This window comes from Odontesthes bonariensis, chromosome 9 (genome assembly GCF_027942865.1).
Source record: "Odontesthes bonariensis isolate fOdoBon6 chromosome 9, fOdoBon6.hap1, whole genome shotgun sequence".
NCBI classification, from domain to species: Eukaryota; Metazoa; Chordata; class Actinopteri; order Atheriniformes; family Atherinopsidae; genus Odontesthes; species Odontesthes bonariensis.
The window spans coordinates 19568321-19584695 of NC_134514.1; the positions used below are offsets into that span (position 1 = coordinate 19568321).

At 41.7% G+C, this 16375-nt stretch overlaps 4 protein-coding genes across 7 annotated transcripts in view; 1 reads left to right on the forward strand and 3 right to left on the reverse strand.

The window, feature by feature from the left end:
* LOC142388377 (solute carrier organic anion transporter family member 1C1-like) overlaps positions 1–1678 on the forward strand; it is a 50227-nt gene extending 48549 nt beyond the window's left edge. For both annotated transcript variants that reach the window (XM_075473547.1, XM_075473548.1), the window contains 3 exons: positions 226–290; positions 424–541; positions 1191–1678. In XM_075473547.1, the coding sequence (XP_075329662.1) occupies positions 226–290; positions 424–541; positions 1191–1428 (421 nt within the window). In that variant the 3' untranslated portion in view covers positions 1429–1678. The remainder of the gene's footprint in view (positions 1–225; positions 291–423; positions 542–1190) is intronic.
* A 4184-nt stretch (positions 1679–5862) lies between these two features.
* On the reverse strand, positions 5863–9952 carry bcap29 (B cell receptor associated protein 29). 2 transcript variants are annotated; one of them, XM_075473552.1, is made up of 8 exons: positions 9857–9952; positions 9372–9478; positions 9143–9243; positions 8350–8497; positions 8131–8266; positions 7938–8040; positions 7671–7771; positions 5863–6977 (listed from the first exon to the last, which is right to left on the reverse strand). In XM_075473552.1, exons 2-8 carry the CDS (start codon positions 9461–9463, stop codon positions 6942–6944), a joined length of 717 nt encoding a protein of 238 aa, XP_075329667.1. In that variant the 5' UTR covers positions 9464–9478; positions 9857–9952; the 3' UTR covers positions 5863–6941. The 2 variants fall into 2 exon arrangements, with proteins under 2 accessions (XP_075329667.1, XP_075329668.1); XM_075473553.1 differs by having other exon boundaries at positions 9372–9530.
* A 577-nt stretch (positions 9953–10529) lies between these two features.
* dus4l (dihydrouridine synthase 4-like (S. cerevisiae)) lies at positions 10530–12594 on the reverse strand. The gene is made up of 6 exons (XM_075473551.1): positions 12262–12594; positions 12016–12137; positions 11761–11878; positions 11467–11589; positions 11064–11290; positions 10530–10938 (listed from the first exon to the last, which is right to left on the reverse strand). Exons 1-6 carry the CDS (start codon positions 12357–12359, stop codon positions 10673–10675), a joined length of 954 nt encoding a protein of 317 aa, XP_075329666.1. The 5' UTR covers positions 12360–12594; the 3' UTR covers positions 10530–10672.
* Positions 12595–13466: 872 nt separating this feature from the next.
* rflnb (refilin B) lies at positions 13467–16318 on the reverse strand. 2 transcript variants are annotated; one of them, XM_075473556.1, is made up of 3 exons: positions 15578–16318; positions 15090–15151; positions 13467–14985 (listed from the first exon to the last, which is right to left on the reverse strand). In XM_075473556.1, the coding sequence occupies exons 1-3, from the start codon at positions 15776–15778 to the stop codon at positions 14667–14669; spliced, it is 582 nt and encodes a 193-aa protein (XP_075329671.1). In that variant the 5' UTR covers positions 15779–16318; the 3' UTR covers positions 13467–14666. The 2 variants fall into 2 exon arrangements, with proteins under 2 accessions (XP_075329671.1, XP_075329670.1); XM_075473555.1 differs by having other exon boundaries at positions 15090–15184.
* Between the last annotated feature and the right edge of the window lie 57 nt (positions 16319–16375).

Genomic DNA, 16375 nt, shown 5'->3' on the forward strand with positions numbered 1-16375 from the left:
GTCATTTTTGGTTTCATGTCATGTTGGTTCCACCACTTTTTTTGTGGAGCGTATTTCCTGTCTGACCTCACTGTAGTTTTTTTTTCCTCACCGTTTTGTTTTCTGTGTGTGTGTTTATGAGGACTTTGATTTCATGAAGACAGTTCTGTTTAATGCTGTTTCTCACAAGTTTCTAATAGATCTTACATGCTAAGAAAAAAAAATCCTCAATTATTGTTCATGCAGGTGCATCAAACCCCAGCTGAAATCTTTGGCTCTGGGTTTCCATACTTTGGCAACACGTACCCTTGGTGAGTTTGTCGTGGCCACATTCAAGTGACTCAGAGTTGAGACTAACTGTGTTTTTCAGGTTTTAAATCTATGATGATCTGATGTGTTTCGGTTTAATTTGTAAAAAAAATATTTATATCTTTGGTCCTGCAGCAGGGATTCCAGCGCCCATCTACTTCGGAGCAATCATTGACACCACGTGTCTCAAATGGGGTCAGAAGAGATGTGGAGGTATAGGAGCCTGTAGGATCTACAACACTACTGCCTACAGGTAACACTCACATGCATATCGTTAGGATCTTTGTGGATTTTAAGCAACACACTCGAAGTTTGTGCAGATGATGATAATAATAATAATAATAATAATAATAATAATATTAAAAGACATTGGCACTGTTACTCTTAAGTTGGGTGGGGAAAAAATAAACTGTTGTCAAATTAATTTAAAAAAAGAAGCAAATGCAGCAAAGAGACCCAGGACAATGCATTTAGAGGTTTTTAGGAAGAAGAGATCAATTCTCTGAGCAAGATGCTTTTTAGAGAATTTTACATTTTACAGTCACATTCACGACGCAACATCCGTCCTTAACAAAAATGTGCAGGTTTCTGAAATATTTTGATGTCACTTTACAGCTTTAATCTTTTTTTCCTCAAAGGTTTTTTTGTGGAAAAATTCCTTCCCTCAGCTTCCGTTTCACTCTTACTTTTATAATCTATACATTTCAAACCTGCTAGGGCCCTACTACGGTGTTGTAAAGAACTATTTCACCACCCATAGATCACCATTTCTGGCCACAAAAGAGGACGCCTTGTTGTTATCTCTAAAAGCCTCCACGTTCCTTTCATGTCTTTAGAAAAAAAAAGAGAAAATAAGTCATTTGAACAAGTCAGTGAAATTTATTTACTTTCTTCCATCACAGGATAGCGTACCTGGGCCTGACTCTGAGCCTGCGGACTATTTCATTTATCATCTGCATCCCAGGCTTCATCTTGCTCAGTCGACAGCTGAAGAAGGAGGAAAGAAGTGCGCTGCATGGAGCCCTTCCTAATGGTGGAACTGAGCTGGAGGCGCTCAGGAAGGAAGAGTTTGTGATTTCAAATTCCGACCAACCGGCACACAATTTGGACAACAGCTTAGATAGAAACACCCGGCTGTGACACACCTGGCAGAACTGACGCCACTGGTCTCTTACATGTGCCAATTTTCTCGTACATACACACACAAAATGTGTACGCGTCTTTCTGTCCACAGGGGGGCGCACACTCACACACAAATGAGATTTGCAGGGAATCCCAAACTGTGTTCAATCATCTCATGTAAAGCATAAAAATCTATATTTGTACTACTGAGCGTGTGCAGGTGTCGTGAATATGACCGAAATTGAATAAACCTGCCGTATTTCTTGAATGTACATGCTGTTGTTTGTTTTGCTTTTTTTCCGTAAAGAAAAGGAAAAAAAAAAAGAGATATTTCAGTTTTTATCCTGGCGCAGAGAATTGAGAGTAAATGTGATGTGTGCAAGCTCCTAAAAGAAAACAGTACAATGATGAACACCAGCATTTACGAGCTGCTTCTGTGGGATTGTTCTTTCAAGTTCTTTCAGTATGCCACTGAACAGAGGAGGTGAAATTGCCTTAAGAAGAAGAGGCCAAAGGCGAAGCATGAGGAAACAGTCAGGCCGATTCTTAAACCTGTCGTGGAAGTACATGCTTAGATGTGTGCTTTGGCACCTTTAAAAGGACTTGGCGGTTGTGTTCACGTGAGTTAAAGTATACAGTATGTGCCTCGTTCACTCACTGGTGGGTTTGCGATTTTGAACAGACATTCGAACGATACTTCATTTCACTTTTAAAATTACAAGCTGTTCGCTTCATACTCGTATGGAAAAAGAAAAAGGAGAGAAAAAAAAAGAAGAAGTTTATTTCTGAGTGACTTTAAAACTTTTGCCTTTTACTTAAAGCCCAAAGTTCGGTCTGATTGTATTGCAGTTTGTGTCGTGTACTTCTGGATGTAAAACTTCGGTATTCCTCATTTCTATAAAAAAAATTAAAAAAAAGTCGTGTTTAGGTGTAACGTGCTTGTGCAGAGGAGGCTGTTGTGATTTCAATATGTCCACAAGGAGGCAGTGCTCTTCTCTACCCCCCCCCCCCCCCCCAAAAAAAAAAAAAAAAAACCCACACAGTTCCCACCAAACTCTCGTCTTTGAAACGTATAAATGACGAAAATGTTTTCTGGAGAAAAGGCACACTGAGCTCCTTTGAAGACTGATGATTAGTATTAAGAAGTATCTCAATGCGGCTCACAAGGTTCTGGTGTAAAATAACCATTGTTGTGCCTTGGAAGAGGCAGAGTGTGTACTGTTGAAACATTAATTATTGGTATACTATGTGTTGTTTGAGTCTTTGGGGTGAAAACAAAGTCAGTGTGTGTGAACTGTTACCGCAGGAAATGTTTATTTGTTGCTGATTTCTAAGTGGGTCTGTAAGTTCCGTTCCCACGCCTTCAGCCATTGTTACATGTGCTTCAATGGTCAGTTGTTTGTGTATTTTCTTTTCTTTCTTTTTTGTGTATGAAAGAGGTTCGCTGTGCCAAAACCCTGAAACATGTTGGTCTCCTCTCAGGTTTTTCCAAGTCAGACTTACTATCGTCTAAGGCTTAATTCCAAGATCACAACCCCCTTCAATGTTTCAATCAATGTTTTCAAGATACTTTCGAGAATGTACAGCACATCGATTCAGGGTTAGTACGTTAAAGTTGAAGAGCTTTCAGAAAAAAACAAAGACAATCTAAGATGTCCGTCTTAAACTCTAACAGGCCTCTAAAGGCCTGGCCCATACATTTCTGGCAATCTTAATCTTCCCAAATTTGAAACTAATAATACAATTTCTCTGTGATGTCCAACTTTTTTTTGAATGGGTTCATGTTTCCCTTGAGGTAGATGAGAGGCGCGACTTTCCTGCTCTTTTTACCGCCAGTTTTATCACTTCAGAGATGAAATAATAAGAAAAGGATGGTTAAAAAAAAAAAAAAAAGAAATTCCTCCCGTTTGTCTGATTTCACGCAGCACGTACACAGATTTTATTAGATTTTTTTTTTCCTTTCCTGACCCTTATAGGTTTTCCCTCATTAATGTTTCAGTGTTAGAGTGAACGCTAGAGTTCCTATTTATTTCAGGATTATTTTTACATGCAGTTCCTCACTACGAATTAGCTAAAATAGATTTTTGTATTGTTTTGCTACTTTATTATGAATAAAGGACTGTAAAATGTATCCATCTCGTGTCCTTTCTCAGACCTGAACTTTGACCCAGCCCGGGATCGTAGACCTATTGACGACGCTTCGGACCAAATGGCTTGCTTTCACATTAACTGACTACGATACCAGTCCCAGTCGTGTCCAGTGACTTAAGGTGGACTCCAGCCTGTTTGTAGAAGCAACTTCATGAAACAATGAACTGTGTCGGCACTGATGAGGAAAAAAATGGACCGAATCTATTTCAAGAGGAGTCTGAAACACAACATTATGTGGAGAACCTCAAAGGGACTGAAATATATTTACAAGTAACTGTAACGCATTCGATTCAGAAATAATTCAATTGGTCTTTTTATATGATTGCAAATCCTTTTTTTTACGCTGTGGTATCGCCCAACTGAAACAGAAGATGCCGACGGTGTCTCGTCCCTTTGGCATTGTTCCTGTTTCCTATTACAACTGGAAGCTGTGACAGTGGTGTGCATTGAGCCCGTTCCTCGACACGAACACTCCTTCAAGCTGAACGGCGTTCGGCCGATCTTCGTGTCCTGCCACAGACTCAGTCAGTCGGAGCTGGAACGAGGCCATCTCAGCGTGTTTCAATGGTTCCCCTGAAGCCCCTCTGGTGTTGCTTTAGCAATGTGCTTTGGCTCGTTGCCGCACTGAAATGTCCCACTCTCACTTCTCCGTTTTCCCTTGACAGCCCAGTTTTGTGGCTCAAAGTGGTCCTTTGGCCTCTTTGTTACCTCTCTGATCAATGCCTCACTTGAGTTTTTGTGGTCTGTCCCTTTGCCGTTCGTGGACAGATTTGTAGTGGGGCGACGTGCTCTTTATTCACTCGCTCTCAGAGGGATAACGGGAGTTTTTTTTCAGTTTGCTGAATTTCGCGAGATAATCAGCGAGATAAGCTTCAACCTAAGTTTTTTTTTTTTCCCGACAATGTAGAAGCTGGCTTTCTGGGAGGTGAATGAAAGTCCTGTGCTGGTCTGTTTTTTTTTTTTGTTTTTTTTGTTTTTAAATGCAACTTTTCCATATGACAAAGTCTAAACAGAACAAAGCCGTATTTGAGCTGCACCTGGTCTGTATCTAGCCTGGCTGACGCGTCCACAATCTCGATGAGATGGTGGTCTGGGAACTAGGTGTGCACTTTCTTGTATTTGAGGCGTGGTTTACGAATGCCTAGAGCTGTTTATTGGGCGCTACGAATGTCTATCAAATGGCGTCTGGTTCTTCCCATGCTGCTTTCCGCGCAATTCATAGCCAATTGTGTCACTTATACCAGATGATTTATGTAGAGAGACAGAAATTCGACGAGGAAGAAGAAGACGTGTTGCTCTTTTTTAATAGTAAACTTGCGTTCTAAGCTACTTAAAACATTTTCTAAGGCTGCATCGAACGGTAGCGTTGTGTCCGCTGCCATGTTGGATTAACACTCTACAAGCTTCGGTGTTGCGCATAGACGTCGTCATTCGTCTTGGTGCCCCCCCCCCGTTCTGTGATTGGTTCCTTAACTCAGGCAAAAATAAGGGTGGTGGTTTCCAGGCTGCCTTTGCAGTGTGAATGAAATTGCGCGCAAAGCAGCATGGGAATTCCCAGGCTAGTCTGTATCGGGAATGCTCGTCTCATATCAAGGTTTGACAGGTGGGAATTTCTTTATTTCTATTTCCCCATACTAAACCTGGTTTGCTAAGGTCTTAAAAAAACTACGATTTTCACAGATGCTGAAACAGCTTTAAGTGAGACTGCAAAAGGATCAGAAAGGAGCGCTTATTTGTTATTGTAATTTTAGTTTTCCATATTATGATATATCAGATGCTGCAGTGACTTGCATCAGTGTGATTTGAACAGGCATTCAGGTAAGCCAAGCAATCATCAGTTGTCCTATTAAGGCCATGGATTTACATGTCAGAAAAGGAGAGCATCATAAAAAGGAACTGAGTTTAGCGTCTGATCTTGATGGAAAAAAAAAAATCCCCACAGGAAAGTTCCTGTGGTCCAGGGTTTAGTCTCTCGCAAAGAATGGGACCCCCGTTCACTTCCACATCGGAATGTTTCATCCGCTTAAAGTGTACGTTGACTGTACTGTCTCTATGTTGGAATTTGGGTTGAGTTCCACAGTCGAACAGAGAAGCGGCACACGAGAAGGAACTCATCATCTCGACAACGTAAGGGTTTTACCTGCATGTTCAACAAAATTCTTCAACAGAATATCTTCAATGTAAAAATGAAAAATGAAACTTTTTGTGTGCTATCAAGTGATGTTTTTGGTGTTATTCCTTAGGGGTGCTTTTGTGAGACGCTTCTGTGGGAAGATGAATGAAAAAAAATTCAACACAAGATAACAAAACTGAACTTTATTTATACCTGCTAAAAAAAAAAAACAAAGAAAGGCACTTAAATCGGATTTCTTTGTACAACAGAAACATAAGGAGATATTTACGACCTTAACAGTAAGTGTGGTAAACCCCATAAAAAACTTCCTTTACTACTTACAGCTAATTACAACCCCAACACAGTAAATTAGCTTGGTCTGGTTAACGGAAATATAACAAAACAAATACATTCCTTTTTTTAAGCGTAGTACAGCAAATAAATTTTAAAAAGTATCTGGACACTGAAGACATTCTTTCATTCATTACAAATCCACTGTTTGATATCCTCACACAGTTCCTGTTTTATTTTGTATGGTAGAATTTAATCAGCATTTGCAGGTTCAAATAAAGGACAAAACCTAAAGTTCAGAAAGAAATTCAGATGTTAAGACCCCCCCTCAAACTATTATCTTTCATAACAATTATGTAAAAGCGTACAGAGCACTGACTGAAGTGAAGCTCTTCGTGCAAACTTTATCTGCGCAGCCGCGCACCAGATTTACATGTCGTGAGGCTCACAGTGCGTGCAGCGAGCGTCCCCGCGTTCTACAGCAATATGGATGCGAGCCAATAACATAAAAAAAAAAAACACATTTAGAAACTTTTACTGCAGCGACAGCTTGCTCTGGCTTTCTATTCCAAGCTCCACTGTACAAGGGGCTAAAACGAGTGCAGCAAAGCGCCGCCTTTGTGAACACACCGCCAGAGCTCTGTGTTCCCACCCAGGTCAATTACCAGCTCAACTCTCTCCTATTATTCTGCCCAATTAACCTGCAGATCGCATTCGCTTGAAAAAGACAATCCTCTTAGTTACGCTGTAGCAGCGAGAAACAGGAAACCATCAAGTATGACACGTGCCATTAATGCCAGTCTGCTACACCAACAACGTAATTAATTTAAAACCGACGAGAACCGTTTTCAGCCAAAATTCTGCTCTTCAAAGGATCTGAACTTGATTTTTTGATTAGAAACAATGACAGAGTGTTGTATGAGGGTGAGAAGTGTGTTGAAGTTGCCCTCTTGTGACTTGTGACAACTCGCTCCAACTAGTCGTCCTTTTTGGTCCCACTATCTTGAAGATTCTGAGAGAATAAAGGGTACGAAAAGCAAACATCAGTCACCGTGCTGTATCACCCAAGGCTAAAAAACAGAAGCAATCAGACATTTAATGTCATTCCTGTCTGCAATTTACATAAGGAGGAATGAAATTGGTGGCCGAGGACCCAGTAGCAGCCAACGAGTGATTAACGAGTAATCTAAAAGAAATATATATATATATATATATATATATATATATATATATATAAATAAATAACTAACTTCCAGCACTCCAGGTCCCACGGAAAGAGGAATTACAGTACGTCCCCCTTTTTTTCCCCACCAGATTATAGGTGCTCGTATCTTACTTGTCTTAAAATAAAAAAAAATAAACAAAAAGTGCATCGGAGAGCAGGACACTTGAGCCTAAGAATAGGGTGTTTAGTCTGTTTCTGTACTTTTGGAAATTAAACCCAGTGTACCAGATAATAAAACCAGCAATGTAAACCCGGAGCGGCCACGAGGTGCATGTGGCTGTTAATGAATGAAGGAGTATGTTTATCGACCCATTCTGATAATCAGCCAATCAGCTGCTGCGTCCTTGGTTTTTGATCCAGCCCAACACCGGACGCTAAGATTGGTGACAGATGAAAAGCTTCATAAAACGCGAAAAACAGCTTCTGTTAAAATGATCAGCCAACGAGCGCCCGTCCTGTTTTATTTGACCGAAGCATTACCTGAAGCTCCTGATGTTCCATCAGCAGCCGGTCATACTCCCTGGCGAGGCCGTCCATCTGCTTCTTCAAGACGTCTGCCTCTTCTTGGGACTTCTTCAGGTCTGCGCATGAAATGATCACGTCAATACAAAACATTCCCCTGCAGCAAGTAGCAAGTCTACAGTTGTGACATCAACTTCCCTGTGGTCGGTATACAAGAATGACACAAACATACAAAAACACAGTCAAGGTTACAGTGGGAATGTGTACATTTACATGAAAACTAACCGTCTCCAGAGGTCTTCAGCTCTTCTTTCAGCTTCCCTGCTTCTTTTCTTAACAGCTCCATGCCCTCAGCAGTCGCCTTATCACCCTGCCCTTCCATCAGAGTCTGAAATACATCAAATGACATGAATTCTAAGAATACAGAATGATACAGTGAGTAGAAATGCTTTACGTTCCGAGTGTGTACGACGCCTACTTGTTTCAGCAGCTCGTTGTCCTTCCTGTACTTCTCAGCTACCTGGTTAGCAGTGTCAGCCTGCGCTTGAAGAGCAGCCGTAGTTCTCGACTCGGACGCCAGTTGGTTTATTAACGTGACCATTCGCTTCATAACCCTGCAAGAATGACACGGGGGGGTGTAAGAGGAAAGCTGAGCTCAAAGTAGACGTACGGGGCTGCGCTAAAGGCAGATGCTCACAGCCAGAGGAAGACAGCAAAGCCAGAGATGTAGAGGTTCCTCTGGGCTCGGAAAAGCTTCATGTGCAGGTGGTCAAACATATTTGGTTGCAGCTTGGCATCCATGCCGATCTCTTTTGCCGAGTACTTCCTCACCTCACGCACAGCATCTAAGGAGAGAGTTGAGTTACAAGTGGAGCAGGACATTCTTAAACATCTGTGTACAATCTTCAATAAGACTTTTTCTGCTCTGAAAATATTAAGGCTGTTATAAAAGGTTTTATGCCATATGTCTTGAGCTATATCATCACCTACACACCGATTATCTTAAACTACACCAGAACAAAATGAAAAAGAACCTGCTTTGTAAGTATTCCCTGATATTTTGCCTTGAAAATTGTCAAAAGATGTGGATCAAAGCTACAACACTGAAGTACTGGCACTAAATATAATTCCTTTTGTTACATTGATGTGCACAACTGCTCCCATCACGCTGTCCTAGAAGCTTTATTCAATAGCACACTACCTCCATATCTAATTATCCTTAAAAAAAACTATGCTTTTTTTATTTTTTTGTTTAGAGCGTGTTAAGCTGCAACTGCAGTGACACTTATCTTTGTATCGTTTCTTACAAATGGAAGTTATCAAAATGGGAAAACAAATTTGTGTTTCGTGCTACGCTGATGTGATAATGTGAATATTAGCTGGGTGAGCTCTTTGTTAAAGAATGATGTTGACACTCCAGCTGATGTTCACTGGGTAGGGTTGGTTATTTAAGAAGAAGAATGACAAGAAGCAGATGACTTAATTCTTACCAAGAAAGAGAACAATAAGCACGATGATCATGGTGAGAAACACTTTGTTCCAAAACCTTGCCATAAAGCTCCAGATGCGCAGCTGGAAAATAATCTGCCACCTGCGAAAAGAAACAGCAGTTATAGACAGAAAGCTTCGCACACATGTCAACACAGAATATTACTTTGGGTATTTTTGCTTTTTTTCTTCAGAATTACCACAAAAGTGCTGTGGGCTACTGTTACTTACCTCTTGGCAGAGATGAAGGGTAAGCAGAGGATGACAATGATGCCAATCTCCCCATAGAGAAAGAGGGCCACAGCAGTCCATTGCAATGTCATCGTCTCTGAAGATCACTGAATACAAACACACTTAAACCTTAAAGAGGAGACAGGAACAGGGGCTGAGCTGCCCCTCTGATAAATGACATATCTTGAGAACATATAACAAACTAAACAGCCACTTTATTCACAGTTAAGATACCTTAAATGTACAGAGGATTCAGTACACTCTGGCAAACTAATTGCATTGTAGCTTATCATTAATAAGAAAATATCTAGCTGTACGGGAATATTTAGCACCTTCCTTCATCACACCTTCAAAACCATAAACCCAATTCCCCGTTAAGCTATTAGCTAGTGCTAACATTAACCCAGAAGTGGCTTCAGTTTAACTCAATATACCAATAAGACAATTATTCAGGGTACTGTTCGACGAGAAAATACACGACTTACCGACAAGAAAAATCGACAAAAAGCTGACAGTAAGTAACTCCACAGAGAAAAGTTTGTCTTCCTGTCCCTCTCTTCCTGTTTCAACGTTGGTGGCTCCAAAATCCTCTCTTAAAAAAACTGTTTCCGGTGCAGCTTTTTCACAACAAATCTAATTTAGGCTTTTTCGTTGTTTTCGTGGTCGCACCGTCAAAAAAAATAAAAAATCCAAACTATATCCAAATTTTCACATCAGTTAATTTATCGATATACTACTATTTAATGCTTTGTTTGGTTGCTACATCAAATGAATCCCTAATACAAATCTTTACTTTTACTTTGAAGATGGATGGTAACACTTTGTTTTTCCGTCGCTTTTGACAACTTAAAATCGATTTGATCGATTAGACAGGGCAGTTTCCTTTGTAGCATGCTTAACATTTTGTACCAGAAAGTGTTCTAATTATCAGTTAAAAAAAAAAAAAAAGATTTATATTACTGCTTTCAAGCCTACACAACTAGTTTTACTATGATATTCTAACTTGTGTAATTTCTCTATTCTTTGCTAACAAGCATGACTTAGGTAGTTTTTACTATTTGTACTACCCTTCATTTTGAGATGTTTTAGAATAATACAAGTCATCATGAACCTTTACACATATTCTCATTGACGAGCACTGTTTAGAACTAGATTTTTTATTCAATTTGGCACATGATCACTTTAACGAAGAAAACACAGCAATAAAAACAAGCAATAAAACTGTAGCTTTGCAATTTTATTTGGCATAAAAACGAGAGAAACCCCCCCCCCCATAAAATAGACTTTAATCCTCCGTAAATTCATGTTCCGAGATCATGAACCGACCCGTATGTGTTCTGGAGGTAATCTATCACAGCCGAGGTGCTGGACAGAGCATTGAACATCTTCCTCTCGGGCTGGGAGCTGACCCTCTCCAGCATATAGATAAGATGGTGGTGGAAGCATGTGAACGGAGTGCCCTGTTCAATGGAGATGTCCACCCAGTCCCACACGCACTCCAACGGAGTTTCCTCATATCCAGCAAACATGGCAGGGTTTGAAAGCAACCCCCGCGCAGCCATCACACCTGAAGAGCAGATCGGAAAAAAAACGAGAAGTCGGTGATCATAAAAGAAACATTGGGATTCACGTAGACGTAACAGGTTGTGATCGGCAAGGCTGTTGAAAAGCACACTTTTGCAGATAACATACCATCAACACCAGTCAGCTGGTGAGTGGACTCCACATCACGAAGGTACTTTATGTCGCCATTGGCAATGACAGGGACAGATACGCTGTCTTTGATGGTCTTTATGGCATCGTAATGAACCGGTTGGTGGCGCTCATCCGCTGTGCGCCCGTGGACTGTGATCCACGACACACCAGCAGATTCGGCCTTTTGACACAGATCCACGGTCTGCCTCAAGTCCTTGTGAATCCTGTGGGTGAAGTAATTTCTGCGATAAGCAGCTTAAAAAAGAATGTACGAAAAGCAGTCTTCCTTAAATCGTTTTTTGATTGTATCAGCTGAGATCAATTCGCAATATATTGATATTCCTATTAGACATTTGCAAAATATACCAGACTATACCAAACATCCAAGTTTTTTTTTTACCTTATCTTGATGGAGGCTGTGTAGTTTGGATTGTCCACTTGGTTTCTGACGTGTCTAACCATGTCTTTAACAAGTTCGGGCTTATTGATGAGGCACGCACCATACCCAGCTGACATAGCCCACCTGAAAGCACAACATATAAGCACATCAAATATATTTTACAAGATCTGCAGACCTGTTCCAAGAGGCCAAGGCTTTCACAGATCTTCATCTAATTATCCATCCTGGTAACTCTCAACTAATACTTGAAACCACAGAGATTAAAACTCTCAGGTCCACTGTTGTTAGTCGCACCTCTGGGGACAGCCACAGTTGAGGTCAACGCCATCTGAAAAAGGTGCCACCACACAGGCTGCATCAGCCAGGGTCTGGGCATCGTGGGCAGCAAACTGCACTATCAAGGGCCGATCACCTGAGGAGCAAGAGCAATAAACACTTCACTTAATAATGTCACAAGGATGTGGACCAGAGGCTGTGGAATCAGGAGCTGACAGTGAGATAATTAAATAATTAAAGCAGCATCCCTTTACAGCTACAGTTAAAACTCACGTTCATTAGTGGTGAATTCACTGTCTCTGGCTTTGACCGATCTCATGAAATCAGAAGCAACTATCATCGGAGTGAAACAGATATCACAGCTGTACTTCCTAACCAAAGTCCTGAACGCCAGCCTGTGGACAAAAACACACTCAGTCAAAGTGCGATGAGCAACAAGCACACCATCAACAATACATTCACCACGTTACACAAAGTTTATCACTGCAGAAATCATTTTACAGCTGTAGAAAGACTTACTTTGAATATCGAACCATTGGGGCACAGATTTTCAGCGCTTTTCCCTTCTCAAACATGTCCATGATGCTGCTGCCGGAGTTACAGCTGGCAGTCTTCATTCTCAAGTAACTTGTTAGCCACAAGCTAACTATCACAAAACCCCAGAATACCGTCACGAAACAATAAGTTACGTCCTCTGACAGTTACACCACCGCTTCAGCACAACACAAACATTGCAATACGCCACAATACGCCATCCTGCCACAAACACTTACGGATACGAAGCTGAATATATTCCCAAACAACCACATTAGAAAGAGCACGTGAGGAAGAAACGTGGGCGTGTGTTTAGACCTCTGAACCATTACGTCACATAACGCAACGTTTGGTGCGTTTATTTTTATTGTATTTTATTTTTTGTATATCGCATTTTTACCATTATCTCCCAAACGCAACTATGTTAATAGTGTGTATATATAGCACGCATTTATTTATAGATATTTTTAAACGTTCCCAAAAATGTTCGAAGCCACGCTGATACGTCTGCGTGTTGCTGCCGTTCTAAAGAGAGAGCGATGGGAGGCTTTCACCTAACAAATTTAGTGTTATGAATTAAAAAAATACGAATAGTAATATATAAAGCTTTCATTACAAAGCTCACCCGTATTGAGCTGCATTTTTCCATTACTTCACTGGCTCTCATAAGCATGGCTTTTTAATTGCACCGCCCTGTATGGCCACAAGAGGGCGGTGCAGGAACACCGCTGAAAAACTTCTGCAATTTAAAAAAAAAAAAAAAAAAAAAAAAAAAAAAGGGACAATACACCCAAACATGGATTTTGATAGCACATTTAAATCAACAGGGCATTAGCCGCGATTATTTTAATAGGATTGACAGCATGAACAAACAGTAGGCAATCTACTCATTAACTGAGCTCGTCCTCAAAACTATAAGGACGTTATTGCCTACTCTTCTTAAAGTGTCAAGAAGTCAAAAAACACACAAGTGAAGAGCCCCTTTCTTGTGTAGGCGGACCCACTTCCCCTCGGCAAGTTGGGAAATTCAGGTTTTACAATAAGATATTTTAAAAATATATACATAATGTTATGGACACAAGTTTAGGGTGTTTGTTTCTTTATTGGACAGATGATATCTGGCATCTTTAAAAAAAAAAATAAATAACCAAACAATTATTGAACAAATCACTTTATTTAAAAAAAAAAAAAAAAAAAAGTGATATCCAAAAAGGGCAAGAATAGATACATCAATTAGGTCTCCACAACTGTGGAGAGAGCCATTAATGAGCTACTAAAATAAATCTCACAACCCCAAACTTCAAACAGAATAAATAAAATTTCAACCCAAGTCATGCCACAGTCACAGCAGTGGAATGCTGCAAGCCATTGATCCACTTTTCAGTAAACTCCTCACTTAGGAGCCATCTGTACCACCTACTAAAAATCAGTCCAAGCTCACAGGCTGAAGTTACCCCACCCATCATTTTAACCCAATTATAAATTGCAGGTGTAAACAAAAAGGCGAGAAAGAAGGCTTGTAAATAGCTTAGATTGTGTTACGGTGTGCACAAAAAACACAACACCCTGTGCAAATGTGCCATTCTTACAACCATTGAGGGAAATGAAAAAAAAAGAAAAACTGTACTCGTGCAGGGTTAGTTTCCTCTACCTCATTTTGACAAAAGTGAGCTGAAAAGCCTTTAGAAACTTCAACAAGCTGCAGATAAAGCATCTGATAAAATGTTATTAATAAAATACTTTCATAAAACTGGGCCAATAAATACATCCAAGAAAAATATAGATCAAGAATCTATACGCAATTGTCCGCCAACCCCCACAGCATAGAGGCTTCCCATCCAGGGCTTGGAATGGATACTTCAGATTGGAAGCTGCAGAGCTATAAAAAGACAACACAGCAGGTCAGTGCTAGAACAAGACTGTCTGGGCCTAAATGAGCGCCTTCGGCCAAGGGAGCAAATTATGGGGGGTGGGGGGGGGGCATCTGGACACAAGGCAGCCTCTCCCCCAGTCCATCATTCAAGACAAAAATTACAAAAAAAAACAAACAGGATTTAGGGGATTAAGATAAGGGCGACTTTAAGGTTCCAATAATGCACATTGAAGAGACTTTAGAAAATGACAATATTTGTTAAACCTGTAACGAGTTTCAGCTTAAAGAGCCCACCTGTCCATGGGTCACATGGGAAGCCGGAAGGAGATGAGGGAGAAAAGGAGGAATACCAAGTCTACAGATGTTGCTGATGAGTCAGGAAAAGAAACTAGCCTTTTAAACTGGATGAATCAACCAGAGAGCCCGAACTGGCTCCAGTGCAACCTTAAAAGTGTGCATCGATATAAGGGTAATGGAAATGACCTCTGCCATCTGGCCCTTCCTTCTCCCCCCTCCCTCACTGAGGCAGCCGCCTGCTGCCGGCCGCCTCCAGCTCCACACTGGACAGGAAACGTTTGGACAGCCGACGGGAGTCGTAGCTCAGCTCTGTGGTGTAGACCGCACTGGTTGTCTTGGGGTAAACGATGGTGGTGCTCTTGAAGCGTTGAGGGCGAAGGCGTGGCTCAAACTCCAGCTGCGTCTTGTAGTGGCGCCAGGTGCTATGGGACACCGCCACAATGGTCTGCCTGCAGTGCTCAAGGCCCCGGCCCAGGGGCCGCAGGTCCACATCCTGGATGAAGTGACGGTCAGAGTCATAGCGCACGGATGAAGTGTATCTGTGGATGACAGAGCGCGAGTTACATGCGCCAACCAAGCAGAGCACTAAAACAAAGCCTGCTCACTTCTACACTTTGCAGGTGTCGTGTGAAAATAAACCCACCTCAGTTCCTTTGATGGCAATGGGTTAAGTGCTATGCCTTCCCCAAAGGAAAGCGGCTGCAGCTGTGGAATAGATCCAGCAGGTGAAACTGGAATCTGCAACACATAAAGCCCTTAAAAACAAACAAACAAAAAAAGCACCACTGCACTGGGCCACTTAGAACTGCTGCCAGTACAAGTGGCCCCGTTTAGTGCCGATTTGACCCATGCTTGCTGCACATTTCTACCTACCAGTCTAATAAACTAGCACATCGATTTAACAATTAAGAGACTCAGTAAAGCTGTACACATGCTGTGGCCGGCGGGAAACTGTCATATCTGACCCAGCTTCCTGCGAGCAGTGGCAAGTTTTACAAAAGTTGTACACAGCTCTGAATATGTAGGGAGCCAGCCTTAAACATTCATTTTTTTTTCTCCCCATACGTGGAAACTAGCACGGTGACTTCATAAAGTGGGCAGTGATGAAAACGGTGCAGTCATATTACTTACCAGGGAGCCCCTTCCTTCGTCCTCTGACACCGGGCTCACGCGACCCGGCTTCTCCGCGCACGCGGGCAGCAACCAGGTGCTGGGGCTCGGACTCGGGGGTAACCCGGAGTCCGGGCTATCAAGTCCTCTATCAGCCCTGCTGCAGCTCATGTCCAGAGGATCTCCGTCGCAAACATTTGGCAAGTTCAACCTGCCGACCATTTCTGTCAAAAAACGTTGCAAAAGTCCAACGAGCGGAACCGCAGGTGATGAAAGCTAAACGCGGTCAGATTTCAGTTCCTCGTGCCCTGTAGTTGTTGCGTGTAGAAGTTCCTCGTGCTTGTCGCGAACCTCTTTCCCGGACAGTACGCACAGCTGCAGCCTGGAAATATAATCAACCTGGCTCGGCTTCAGCTCCCCGAACACCGCACAGGCGGACTTAAAAACCCTTTCTACACTTCAGTTAAAAAACAACCATTTCAAACTCGCGGGGAAACGTCACATTTTACGTTCTAGAAGGCTTTTTTTTTTTGTTTGTTTCAAAATAGTTCATTAACTTCTGTACAAGCCTCGGGAAGAATGAGTGCGCTCAGCCACCCGCGGCTCCTCTTCAAACTTGTAGCCTCTCAAAGGGGGCTTTCACATCCACAAACACAGGAAAGGAAACGCCTTTTAAAGCATTTATTTGTTACCGATTGGCTGAGAGATAATTGGCAACAAGAGACAAGGCCAGCAGTGGGAACTTGTCCAGACCCTTCCTTCAAACTGGGCCCAGTTAAATTCAGGTCGATACGTTTTCCTGGTATTGTGCAAAACGTG